The sequence below is a fragment of the Scyliorhinus canicula genome, chromosome 19 (assembly GCF_902713615.1).
Source record: "Scyliorhinus canicula chromosome 19, sScyCan1.1, whole genome shotgun sequence".
NCBI lineage: Eukaryota > Metazoa > Chordata > Chondrichthyes > Carcharhiniformes > Scyliorhinidae > Scyliorhinus > Scyliorhinus canicula.
In genome coordinates, this window is record NC_052164.1 from 98,977,447 (window position 1) to 98,991,740 (window position 14,294).

The window sequence follows — 14,294 nt, forward strand, 5'->3', positions numbered from 1 at the left end:
GAGGCAGGGTGAAGGGTGGTAAGGGTGGCAGATGAGTTCTTTTTCTGAAATTTCAGTTTAAATCCTGTTCTAAAACCCACGTATTCTGAGGCCATTTGAGACGCACCCTTACTTTGGCTCTGGCTGAGATTAGCACCGAGCTTTGTATTGACCTAGAAAACCTCCTGCCCTGCGTATTCAGTTTCACATTGAGCAAGACGTTAATCACCAGGGCATCAGAGGCTGATGCCGTTTTTCAGTGAGCCACTTGCTAACCATCTGAAATAAAATACTTCCATACAATTCTTTACACCCACCTCCCTATCGCTTTCCCCCCTTTCGCAGGAGGGACCTGTGTGTAGCCATATCGGGAATGACAGGCATTCCTCAAACTATAGGTAATAAGTAATTACTGTACATACTGTTGAACAATGGTGCTTATCTCTGACCTCACTGGAGCTTATAGCCCACTGCTGAAGGATCACAGTGTTGCAAGTCCCTAATGGCTGACCCCACCTGCACATTCTTCAGAAAGTCACAGAAACAAAAGACAAGTTTATCTGCAGTGACTCAGTACAGGATAAAGAGGGTTGTGGGGTGGGGGTGGATCAGACAGTCTATTGGGGTGGAGGACAGTAGTGAACATTCTGGTTTATAATCCGCTGTGAAGTTCCTCCCTCACAGATCTGTAACAGAATCAAATTAAGCAAGGTGTTGCTTTCCGAGGACAGAGAATCTACACTTTAAATAAAATTCAGGAACCAGTGGAGGGAAGACACCCCCCTCCCAGAGCAAGAATTCGAAGAAGGGAAAGAACAATTGGAGGAGTTTGATCGCTGCTATAAAAATTCCAGGACTGATATCCGAACTGAAGCCCTCCAGATTTCCAAACAGGAATCTGGGAATAATTTACTTTTGTAATCTTTTCTTTCTCTTTGTCTGCTTCTCAGACCACTGATTTATGCCGGGGGCATGGATCGATGAATACTGAAGAATTCCAATATATGTTCAAGCGTTTGTCTGAGAGATTAGACAGTAATCTATTCCACCATAGAAGCATCACGGCTCCAGCTGACCAAGACCCCCCCCCCCCCCCCCCCCACCCCATGAGTTCCTTTCGGGAGGAATAATGATTAGAAGTGTGGACCCTGGCCAATTCCAACCCTCCGACCACCACCCAGCCCCGCTCCCAGTGCCATTTCAATTGCAGCTCTCCAACTGACTAAGATCAGCGAGCTCAGTGTATCCCCAAGGTTAATTAGTTGGATGTCACTGGGTAGATCTAATGGCCGGGGTTCTCTGTTGGCTGATGTCGAAATCGGGAAATGCAATTGGGCGCAGAATAGATTCCGATACCAAAATAGTGGTGGGTCCCGATTTGACGGGAAATTGCAATTCTCCGGTGCCTCGACAGCGGCGTCAATACGGTCCAGAACACATGTACAGTAACACCATTTGCATATCATTAGCGGGCCTGACCTGGTAATCTCCGGGGCCGGGTTCCCCAAGGCGCGGTCCACTTGTGCTTTTAAGAATCTGAAACTGGCTTTGTGGCTGCTGAGGGAGAGAGAGAGAGGGAATACGGAAAGTGTCCAACATTGGCATAGTTTGCTGGCAGTTGTGCCGCTGGCCGGGGGGGCTTCTGCCAGGTTGGGGGTGAGTAGCGGGGGTAGGCCAGGAGGTGGGCTGTGGGGTCAGGGTGGACGGGCACGGAACACCATTGCTGCAGCCGGAAAGGCAGCCATGCACCTGCGCACACCGCTGACAACCCACCGTGAACTTAGGGCCAGGGGTCGTATAGGTCTCCCGCTAGGCCCCACCCCCCCCCAGCTGCCCTCTGGCCCCAGCCATACATCAGCTGTATGGGCCTGCTCTAGAACAACCAGTAGCATCTTGTTGGCTGGAATGAGTGTGTGTGGCGGGGGGGGGGGGGGTGTAATGTGTATGTGAGGCTGCAGCTTGTCAGCCTCCCGAGTGTCAATCACGGACCCGGCAAATCCCGCACCGTTTTCCATTGGAATTGGTCGTGTTCGACATGGTGCTGGTACTCGCCCCTTCACAGCCACTGAATCAGTCCAGGTTCAGCGCCAGGTTTGCTGTCGTAAAAGTCCACGAATCGTTCCCCGGCATCAACACCTTGCCTCAGGTACGGAGAATCCTGCCCCACGTGTTTATATTTGTCCCTTTCTCTGCCTTCTGGAAAGTGGAATAATTCCGCCATCCCACCACACTCTCTTGCCTTTGCTTATCTCTGTTCTGGACAATAAGACCACAGTCACCATCTCGTTAGGTATTAGCTGCAGCTCAGTTGGCACCAATCTCGTCTTCGCAGCAGAAAGTTGGGGGCTCAAGGGATTTGAGTAGACTGACACATCCAGTGCACTGCTGAGGGTGTGCTGTATTGTCAGAGGAGCCAACTTTCAAATGAGATGCTAAACCCAGGACCGTCTCTGTCCTCTCAGGTGAATATAAAGGATTCCACTGTACTAATTTGAAGAAGAGTCAGCAGGGGGGGGGGATTATTGTTTGTGGGAGCTTGCTGTGCACAAATCAATTGCTGCTTTTCTTACATTATGAGAGCAACAATACTTAAACTATTTAATTGGCTGTAAGCTACTTTGGGAGCGTTCAAGCCACAAGGAACAGCAAATTTGCTGACGTTTGCTATTGAAGGGAAAGCAAGCTGTAAGTGGCCCTCGGGCAGTATTATGAGATCCACTGGCCTATATTATACTGTGAGTTTATGGAGGCAACTCCATAGAGATCTCTACAAACTTTAATTGGAAAGCTTACATCTGAAGAAGAAATAATTAAGCAGAGCACAGTTATTAGGGGAGCCTGTTTTAACTGATCTTGCCAAGTGTAAAGATGCCACACTCCATTAAATTTAACTTTATTCTTTGAAATGGGATACAGTAAAATACATCACAATCATACAGGGATAATGAGGCGTGACACATAATAACACTCAATTACTGCATTCTCATTTCCAACATGCTTGTACAAATTATGCCCAATTCAAAGGTTCTAAATAATCTCGTGACAAAAACAGCAGTGAGGTTGTTTTTAATTAATTATTCTCATTACTGCCAAGGCTAACATTCATTCCCAATCACCTAGTTGTCCTTGAGAAGGTGGTAGTGGGCCGTGTGGTGAAGGTGTTTCTGCAATGCTGTTAGGGGGCCAGTTTCAGGATTCTGACCCAGTGACATTAAAGGTTAATAATGTATTTAATTTGTGACTTTATATCCAAGCCAACCATGTACAGCAGTCTAACAGTGATATTAACATATTCCTTAAAATACTTGTTCCTTTGGTATTTTATCTGTTATTTTAATGCCCTATTCATTCTCAATCTAATATACAAATTAGCTGTAGGATTAGGCCATTCGGCCCATCAAGCCTGCTCCGACATTCAATAAGATCTGATTGTGGCCCCGACTCCACATTCCATCTACCCCCCAATAATCTTTGACTCCTTTGTTAGTCAAGAATCTGTCTACCAGGGCAGCACGGTGGCGCAGTGGTTAGCACTGCAGTCTCAACGGCGCCGAGTTCCCAGGTTCGATCCCGGCTCTGGGTCACTGTCCGTGTGGAGCTTGCACATTCTCCCCGTGTTTGCGTGGGTTTCGCCCCCCACAACCCAAAGATATGCAGGGTAGGTGGATTGAACACGCTAAATTGCCCCTTAAATTGGAAAAAATGAATTGGGTACTCTAAATTTAGAAAACAAAAAGAATCTGTCTACCTCTGCCTTGCAAATATTCAATGACACCGCTCTCTGGGAAGGGCGTTCCAAGGACTCATGACCCTCAGAGAAAATAATACCCCTCATCTCCACCTTAAACGGGAGGCTCTTTATTTTTAAACTGTGTCCCCGGGTTCTGGTCTCTCCCACAAGGGGATATATCCTCTCAGTATCAATCCTGTCAAGTCCGCTCAGAATCTTTTAAGTTTTAATAAGATCACCTCTCATTCTTCGAAACTCCAATGGATACCATGGGACGGCATGGTGACGCAGTGGGTAGCACTACTGCCTCACAGGACCAGGGACCCGATGTCAATTCTGACCTCGGGTAACCTCTGTGTGGCGTTTGCATGTTCTCCCCGTGCCTGCGTGAGTTTCCTCCGGGTGCTCCGGTTTCCTCCCACAGTCCAAAGGTGTGGATGTTATGTGGATTGGCCATGCTAAATTGCCCCAAAGTGTCTAAAGGTTGGGTGGGGTTGCGGGCATTGCAGGGGATTGGGCCCAGGTGAGATGGTCTTTCGAAGGGTCGGTGCAGATTCGATGGGCCGAATGGCCTCCTTCTGCACAGTAGGGGTAGTATGAGTCAGCCTGTCCAAACATTCCTCATAAGATAACCGCCCCCAGCAACATTCCCCCCACCCCCATCCCAGGTATCAGTCTAGTTAACTTTCTTTGAAATACTAATGCAGTTACATTCTTTCTTAAATAAGGAGAACAAAGCTGTACACAGTACTCCAGATGCGGACTTACAAATACCCTGTACACTGTAGCAAAGCATCTCTACCCTTATTCAATTCCCACCTTAATCACTTTCATACTAACCTTTTGTGATTCATGTACCAGGACGACCAGATCCCTCTGTAGCTCAAGTGTTGTGCAGTCCCTGTCAATTAAAATAATTTGCTGTTTTCCTATTATCGCAGCCAAAATAAATAAGGTCACATTTTCCCACATTATACTTCACCTGTCAAATTTTGTCCATTTACTAAGACTACCTATATTCCTTTGAAGACTTTTACACCCTCTTCCTAATTGACTTTCCTACCTATCATTGGACCATCGGCAACTTCGCAACCATACATTCGCTCCCTTGAAAATGAAATGAAAATCGCTTATTGTCACGAGTAGGCTTCGATGAAGTTACTGTGAAAAGCCCCTAGTCGCCACATTCCGGCGCCTGTCCAGGGAGGCTGGTACGGGAATCGAACCGTGCTGCTGGCCTGCTTGGTCTGCTTTATAAGCCAGCGATTTAGCCTTGTGAGCTAAACCAGCCCTTCATCCAAGTCATTGATATAAATTGGAAATGATTGAGGCCCCAGCACTGATCCCTGTAACCCTAACCCTAACCCTACTTGTCACATTTTGCCAAACCAAAACTCACCCATTTATGCCTACTCTCTGCTTCCTGTTAGCTAACCAATCCTCTATCCATGTCAATATGTTACCCCTCACACCATGAGCTTTTAATTTGCGTAGTAACCTTTGTGGCACCTTATCAAAGGTCTTCTGGTAATGTGAATACACCACATCTACAGGTTCTCCATTAGCCACCTTGTTTATTACTTCCTCAAAGAACTCCATTAAATTAGTCAAACATAATTTACCTTTCATCAAACCATGTGGAATCTCTCTGATTGCATTGAGATTTTCTGAGTGCCCCGCTGTAAGCTCCTTAAAAATGGATTGCAGCAGTTCCCCATGACAGATGTGAAACAAACTGGCCAGTAGCTTCATGCTTTCTGTCACCCTCCTTTCTTGAATAGAGGGGTCATAGCGCTATTTTCCAATGTGATGACACCATTTCAGAATTTCGGGTATTTCGGAAAATTAAAACCAATACATCTACCATTTCAGCAGCCACTTCCATTAAGACCCTTTGATTAAGTCCATCAGGACCTGGGAACTTGTCACATTTTAGTTCTAATAATTTTCTCAGTATTGTTTCCCTGGTGATGATAATTTCTTTAAGTTCCTTCCTCCCTTTCATCTCCTGACTCTCAATTACGTCTGGGATCTTATTACATCCTCTCCAGTGAAGACAGATGCAAAATATATGTTCAATTAATTCGCCATTTCCTTATTTATAATAATCCTAATCTTTATTATTGTCACAAATAGGCTTACATTAACACTGCAATGAAGTTACTGTGAAGAGCCCCTAGTCGCCACATTCCGGCACCTGTTCTGGTACATGGGGGGGGGGGGGGGGGGGGAGAATTCAGAATGTCCAATTCACCTAACAAGCAATAGTGCTAACCACTATGCTACTTTTCATTGGTGCTGTAACACCTTTCATGACCGCAGGCCATCACAAATCACTTTAGAGTCAATCAGGTAAGGCAGCATGGTGGCGCAGTGGTTAGCACTGCTGCCTCACGTCGCCGAGGTCCCAGGTCCGATCCCGGCCCCGGGTCACTATCCATGTGGAGTTTGCACATTCTCCCCGTGTTTGGAAGTGCAGTCACTGTTGTGATAAAACATGACTGCCCATTTATGTGCAGCAAACTGCTAAACCTCGCCAACTGGGCAGCACGGTAGCATGGTGGTTAGCATAAATGCTTCACAGCTCCAGGGTCCCAGGTTCGATTCCCGGCTGGGTCACTGTCTGTGCGGAGTCTGCACGTCCTCCTCGTGTGTGCGTGGGTTTCGTCCGGGTGCTCCGGTTTCCTCCCACAGTCCAAAGATGTGCGGGTTAGGTGGATTGGCCATGATAAATTGCCCGTAGTGTCCTAAAAAGTAAGGTTAAGCGGGGGGGGGGGGGGGTTGTTGGGTTACGGGTATAGGGTGGATACATGGGTTTGAGTAGGGTGATCATTGCTCGGCACAACATCAAGGGCCGAAGGGCCTGTTCTGTGCTGTACTGTTCTATCTACAACTCACTCTTTTCCTTTAAAACTCTACTTAAAACTTGCCTCTTTGGCTTTTAGTTAACCGTACTAATATCACCTTGGAGTGATTTGCTATGTTTTTGGTTTTTTTTAGATGATTTTGTTATTTATTGTCAATTTATGTACAGTTGGGTTTTAAATCCTTGATGGGTACATCATCACACGAATCCTGTGGCCAATAGCCTTAGCGGGCAGGTTACTGCTGAACTTGGCACGCACCATGCCACTGTTTCCATGAGCACGGGTCACTTTACCCCAAATGACACGAGTCCTGTTTGGTTTACCTCCAGGAGTGACAGTGTTGTTCTTTGCTTTGTAGACGTAAGCACATCTCTTGCCCAGGTAAAATTCTGTTTCATCACGGCAATAAACACCCTCAATCTTCAGGAGAGCTGTGTGCTCTCTTTGGTTTCGAAGGCCTCGTTTATAGCCAGTAAACACGGCTTTGCACCATAATCTTCCAGGCATTGCGAGAGCGCTCGGGGCAGCTGGATCGCCTGCCCTGATAACAAGATGGAGGAAAAGCGTGATTTACTATGTTAAAGGCGCTATATGAATGCACGTTGTCACTGGTTTGGTATAAGTGACTCTGGGGTGCTTGGTCATTGCCCAATCCTGTTGACACAGCTCAGGTTACACAATTAGGACTCATAATAAGGTCTATGCAACGGCAGATTGTGTGCACAGAGATACTGTATCGGTGCTCACACACATCATTTGTTTTTAAGGAGACAAAGCCCCAGACGTAATCTCCAGATCAGGCATTCAAATAAAAATCGATCTGAATTGGTGCAATTCAGTTTGTCAGGCTAGAAATGTTCCCATATTTGACCCCCTCTGCACTGAACAAACTGGTCTGAATGGAGGCATTGAAGGAATGAGCGGCACGGTGGCAGAGAGGTTAGCATTGCTGCCTGACAGCGCCAGCGACCCCGGGTTCAATTCCGACCTCGGGCGACTGTGTGGAGTCTGCATGTTCTCCCCGTGTCGGCGTGGGTTTCCTCCGGGTGCTCCGATTTCCTCCCGCGGGTTAGGTGGGTTGGCCGTGCTAAATGATCAAAAGATTAGGAGTGGTTACAGGGATAGGGCTGGTCAGTGGGCCTAGATAGGCAGCTCTTTCGGAGGGTGGGTGCAGACTCGATAGGCCGAATGGCCTCCTTCTGCACTGTAGCGATTCTATGAATGGCACAATTATCACCAGCACCTGGAGGGTAGACAGGGAGGGATTCCGCCAGCCCTTCCTTTCCTGTTACCATGAACCATCCACTGCAAACAGCATGAGGTTGAGACTCACCAACAGAATGTTTGAAGAAGTAGTGGGAGGTCAAGAGGTGAAGACATTGTCCTCAGTACCAGGATCGCAAAATAACTTCAAATGGATTCGACGGCAGAAGAACCAGACTGGGACTTTTTATCCTTTTTGCACACGAATCATTATCTGGAATGCATTTCCCGAAAGGCTGGTGAGAACAGGTTCCACAGTAACCTTCAAAATAGAATTTGATAAATACTTGAAAAGGAAAAAAATTGCAGAGATCTGGGAATAAGGCAAAGAAGTGGGAATAATTGGATGAATCGCTCAAAGAGCTAGCAGGGACATGATGGACTGAATGGTTGCCTTTTGTTCAGTTTGATTCTATTATTCTCTGTTTATGAATTCCTTGTGGTTTCCAGGAATCAATTTGACGCTGAATTTTGAGGAATATGTTTAGTGAATGAAATCATGCCGGATAGACACTTTTGTATTGCATTTTTGAAATGGCATTAGGTGCAAAATGATCTGTGAAGAGATAGGTCCCAGTGAAAAGGAAAGACTCTAAGGGGAGGACTCACCATCCATGGCTAACTAAGCAAGTTAAAGATAGTATCCAATTAAAAGAAAAGGCATATACCACTGTAAATATGAGTAGCAGGTCAGAAGATAGGACAGAATATAAAGAACAGCAAAACAAATGACTAAAAGATAAATAACAAGGGAGAAATTAGAGTAGAAACAGATAGTAAGAGTTTTTAAGGAAAAGAGTCAGCGTTGGTTCTCTAGAAAGTGAGCCTGGGGAATTAATAATGGAAAATTACGGGCAGCACGGTAACACAGTGGTTAGCACTGTTGCTTCACAGCTCCAGGGTCCCAGGTTCGATTCCCGACTTGGGTCACTGTCTGTGCGAAGTCTGCACGTTCTCCTCGTGCCTGCGTGGGTTTCCTCCGGGTGCTCCGGTTTCCTCCCACAAGTCCCGAAAGACGTGCAGTTTAGGTGGATTGGCCATGTTAAATTGCCCCTGGTGTCCAAAAAAGGTGAGGTGGGAGTACTGCGTTACGGGGATAGGGTGGAGGTGTGGGCTTGGGTAGGGTGCTCTTTCCAAAGGCCAGTGCAGACCCGATGGGCCGAATGGCCTCCTTCTGCACTGTGAATTTTATGTTTCTATGATTCTAAATGCAAGTCTTTCTTTCTGCACTCATGTATAAACCCGGCAAGATATTTAATCTGAAAGGTATCACAATCGAGCCCTTTTCAGCAGAGGTCACTGGATAACGAACACGTGTTTCTTACTCTTCATAACTTTAAAGGCACGACAGAGATGCTAATTCTGCACTGACCTAACATTTTTGTTAGGACCAAGGAACATTTAGTTTTCTTATGTTGTTTATTCGACTGAATTATTCTGATAACTTGAATTCTCAATTTTCTTTCCCCTTTCTTAGTTTTGAGGTTTCCCTCAAACTTTTTTTGGAAACAATTCTTGGCCAATGCTGCACAATGGCATCACCTGTGGCCAGTCATGGAACTGCAATATTTTCAAGCAATAATCATCTTTACTGTCACATATAGGCTTACATTAACACAATACTGAAGTTACTGTGAAAAGGCCCTAGAATTACGACAGCGCAGAAGGATTCCATTCGGCCCATCGGGTTTTCACCGACCCTCTGAAATAGTATCCTACCTAGGCCCACATCCTCACCCCATCCCGGTAACATAGTAACCCCACCCAGTGGCGTGCAGAGGTCTGGTGATGCCCGGGGCAAATTTTGATTGTATGCCCCAAAGCCCCACGTAAATATTTCATTAAATATCACCAAAAAACCTATAGAAAACGTAGTTGCACCCGTTCTAGAGCTATTCACTGACCTCTTTATCTTTAGAACATAGAACGATACAGCGCAGTACAGGCCCTTCGGCCCTCGATGTTGCACCGACATGGAAAAAAACTAAAGGCCATCTAACCTACACTATGCCCTCATCCAATAAACTTTTAAATGCCCTCAATGTTGGCGAGTTCACTACTGTTGCAGGTAGGGCATTCCACGGCCTCACCACTCTTTGCGTAAAAAACCCACCTCTGACCTCTGTCCTATATCTATTACCCCTCAATTTAAGGCTATGTCCCCTCGTGCTAGCCACCTCCATCCGCGGGAGAAGGCTCTCGCTGTCCACCCTATCTAACCCTCTGATCATTTTGTATGCCTCTATTAAGTCACCTCTTAACCTTCTTCTCTCTAACGAAAACAACCTCAAGTCCATCAGCCTTTCCTCATAAGATTTTCCCTCCATACCAGGCAACATCCTGGTAAATCTCCTCTGCACCCGTTCCAAAGCTTCCATGTCCTTCCTATAATGAGGCGACCAGAACTGTGCGCAATACTCCAAATGCGGCCGTACTAGAGTTTTGTACAACTGCAACATGACCTCATGGCTCCGGAACTCAATCCCTCTACCAATAAAGGCCAACACACCATAGGCCTTCTTCACAACCCTATCAACCTGGGTGGCAACTTTCAGGGATCTATGTACATGGACACCGAGAGCCCTTTGCTCATCCACACTACCAAGAATTTTACCATTAGCCAAATATTCCGCATTCCTGTTATTCTTTCCAAAGTGAATCACCTCACACTTCTCCACATTAAACTCAATTTGCCACCTCTCAGCCCAGCTCTGCAGCTTATCTATGTCCCTCTGTAACCTGCAACATCCTTCCGCACTGTCTACAACTCCACCGACTTTAGTGTCGTCTGCAAATTTACTCACCCATCCTTCTGCGCCCTCCTCTAGGTCATTTATAAAAATGACAAACAGCAACGGCCCCAGAACAGATCCTTGTGGTACGCCACTCGTAACTGAACTCCATTCTGAACATTTCCCATCAATTACCACTCTCTGTCTTCTTTCAACTAGCCAACTTCTGATCCACATCTCTAAATCACCCTCAATCCCCAGCCTCTGTATTTTCTGCAATAGCCGACCGTGGGGAACCTTATCAAACGCTTTACTGAAATCCAATACATCACATCAACTGCTCTACCCTCATCTACCTGTTCAGTCACCTTCTCAAAGAACTCGATAAGGTTTGTGAGGCATGACCTACCCTTCACAAAACCATGCTGACCATCCCTAATCATATTATTCCTATCTAGATGATTATAAATTGTATCTTTTATAATCCTCTCCAAGACTTTACCCACCACAGACGTTAAGCTCACTGGCCTATAGTTACCGGGGTTATCTCTACTCCCTTTCTTGAACAAAGGGACCACATTTGCTATCCTCCAGTCCTTTGGCACTATTCCTGTAGCCAATGATGACCTAAAAATCAAAGCCAAAGGCTCAGCAATCTTTTCCCTGGCTTCCCAGAGAATCCTAGGATAAATCCCATCAGGCCCCGGGGATTTATCTATTTTCACCTTGTCCAGAATTGCCAACACTTCTTCCCTACGCACCTCAATGCCATCTATTCTAATAGCCTGGGTCTCAGCATTCTCCTCCACAATATTATCTTTTTCCTGAGTGAATACTGACGAAAAGTATTCATTTAGTATCTCGCTTATCTCCTCAGCCTCCACACACAACTTCCCACCACTGTCCTTGACTGGCCCTACTCTTACCCTAGTCATTCTTTTATTCCTGACATACCTATAGAAAGCTTTTGGGTTTTCCTTGATCCTACCTGCCAAAGACTTCTCATGTCCCCTCCTTGCTCGTCTTAGCTCTCTCTTTAGATCCTTCCTCGCTTCCTTGTAACTATCAAGCGCCCCAACTGAAACTTCACGCCTCATCTTCACATAGGCCTCCTTCTTCCTCTTAACAAGAGATTCCACTTCTTTGGTAAACTACGGTTCCCTCGCTCGACCCCTTCCTCCCTGCCTGACTGGTACGTACTTATCAAGAACATGCAATAGCTGTTCCTTGAACAAGCTCCACATATCCAGTGTGCCCAACCCTTGCAGCCTACTTCTCCAACCTACACATCCTAAGTCATGTCTAATGGCATCATAATTGCCCTTCCCCCAGCTATAACTCTTGCCCTGCGGGGTATACTTATCCCTTTCCATCACTAACGTAAAGGTCACCGAATTGTGGTCACTGTTTCCAAAGTGCTCACCTACCTCCAGATCTAACACCTGGCCTGGTTCATTACCCAAAACCAAATCCAATGTGGCCTCGCCTCTTGTTGGCCTGTCAACATATTGTGTCAGGAAACCCTCCTGCACACATTGTACAAAGAACGACCCATCTAATGTACTCGAACTATATCATTTCCAGTCAATATTTGGAAAGTTAAAGTCTCCCATAACAACTACCCTGTTACTTTCGCTCTTTTCCAGAATCATCTTCGCCATCCTTTCCTCTACATCCCTAGAACTATTAGGTGGCCTATAGAAAACTCCCAACAGGGTGACCTCTCCTTTCCTGTTTCTAACCTCAGCCCATATTACCTTGGAAGAAGAGTCCCCATCTAGCATCCTTTCCGCCACTGTAATACTGTCCTTGACAAGCAGCGCCACACCTCCCCCTCTTTTGCCCCCTTCTCTGACCTTACTAAAACACCTAAACCCCGGAACCTGCAACAACCATTCCTGTCACTGCTCTATCCATGTCTCTGAAATGGCCACAACATCGAAGTCCCAGGTACCAACCCATGCTGCCAGTTCCCCTACCTTATTTCGTATACTCCTGGCATTGAAGTAGACACACTTCAAACCACCTACCTGAACACTGGCACCCTCCTGCGAAGTCAAATCTGTGCTCCTGACCTCTATACTCTCAATCTCCCGTACCCCAAAACTACAATCCAGGTTCCCATGCCCCTGCTGAATTAGTTTAAACCCCCCCAAAGAGCACTAACAAATCTCCCCCCAGGATATTGGTGCCCCTCAGGTTCAGATGTAGACCATCCTGTCTATAGAGGTCCCACCTTCCCCAGAAAGAGCCCCAGTTATCCAGAAATCTGAATCCCTCCCGCCTGCATCATCCCTGTAGCCACGTGTTTAATTGCTCTCTCTCCCTATTCCTCATCTCACTATCACGTGGCACGGGCAACAACCCAGAGATAACAACTCTGTTTGTTCTCGCTCTGAGCTTCCATCCTAGCTCCCTAAAGGCCTGCCTGACATGCTTGTCCCCTTTCCTACCTATGTCGTTAGTGCCAATGTGGACTACGACTTGGGGCTGCTCCCCCTCCCCCTTAAGGACCCGGAAAACACGATCCGAGACATCACGTACCCTTGCACCTGGGAGGCAACATACCAAATATGAGTCTCTCTCGCTCCCACAAAATCTCCTATCTGTGCCCCTGACTATTGAGTCCCCAATTACTAATGTTCTACTCCTTTCCCCCCTTCCCTTCTGAGCAACAGGGACAGACTCCGTGCCAGAGGCCCGTACCCCATGGCTTAGGGTCCCTGCACAGACTGCTTCTTCCCAGTCCCTCTTACAGTTACCCATCTATCTCCAGTCTTTGGTGTAACTACTTCCCTGAAGCTCCTATCTATGACCCCCTCTGCCTCCCGAATGATCCGAAGTTCATCCAGTTCAAGCTCCAGGTCCCTAACACGGTTTTTGAGGAGCTGGAGTTGGGTGCACTTCCCACAGATGAAATCAGCAGGGACACTGACGGCGTCCCTCACCTCAAACATTCTGCAGGAGAAGCATTGTACTGCCTTCCCTGACATCACCTCTAGATTTAAAAAAAAACAAGAAGAAAAAGAAACGAAGAGCTTACCTGATATTCCCTCAAACCCTGCTCCCGGTGAAAGGTAAGCAAATTTAAAGGCACTCACTCACCTTCACGACAGGCCCCAAGCTGCCTCTAGGTCATCTCTAAGGTATAGGACGGCTGCCTGAGGTTAAATTGCGCTGTAAGAGTTAGTCAATTTCCCCTTAGCGCTGGGATTCTAGGGATATTGTTCTCTTCTTCAGTCATTTTGCTTTGCAGCAATGGGTGAGATGTTATGTCTCGAAAGTTGTGCCTCCCTCCTCTGCAACCCCCATGGAGAAGGATAAGAGCAGCAACGTCATGGAAATACTGTTATGACCCTTGTGGAAACAAACTACAAACAACCCAACTAAGACCAATATACAAAACTTCACTTTTATATTAGCAATCACACCAAAATCAACGTAAATTAAACATGAATTAACAGGAAAATTGCAATAATATGACCGATAAATTACACATAGCAGATACAAAGACATATCTCACACATTTCTCAGTCAGCCCATTCAGCACGTATCACATTCATTTCAGCCACAATATCCTTCAAAACGTTGAACTTCTTCAAATCAAATTCCATCTTCATTTCTCTAAAGCTTTAGTACCAAGTCTCATCAAACAACGGCATTACTTCACCCAATTTCCACAAATATAATTTTCACAGTCGACACATTTCCAGATCCCTTCTT

General features: G+C 46.3%; 1 protein-coding gene across 1 annotated transcript; it reads right to left on the reverse strand.

Annotated features, from left to right (window-relative positions):
• Nucleotides 1–6,699: 6,699 nt before the first annotated feature.
• On the reverse strand, nucleotides 6,700–7,138 carry LOC119954068 (60S ribosomal protein L35a-like). Its single transcript, XM_038778891.1, has one exon. It carries the CDS (start codon nucleotides 7,081–7,083, stop codon nucleotides 6,751–6,753), a length of 333 nt encoding a protein of 110 aa, XP_038634819.1. The 5' UTR covers nucleotides 7,084–7,138; the 3' UTR covers nucleotides 6,700–6,750.
• Nucleotides 7,139–14,294: the final 7,156 nt, after the last annotated feature.

Coding starts and splice junctions, on each gene's coding strand:
- LOC119954068 (XM_038778891.1), bottom strand. CDS start 7,083: ATGCCTGGAAGATTATGGTGCAAAGCCGTGTTTACTGGCTATAAACGA.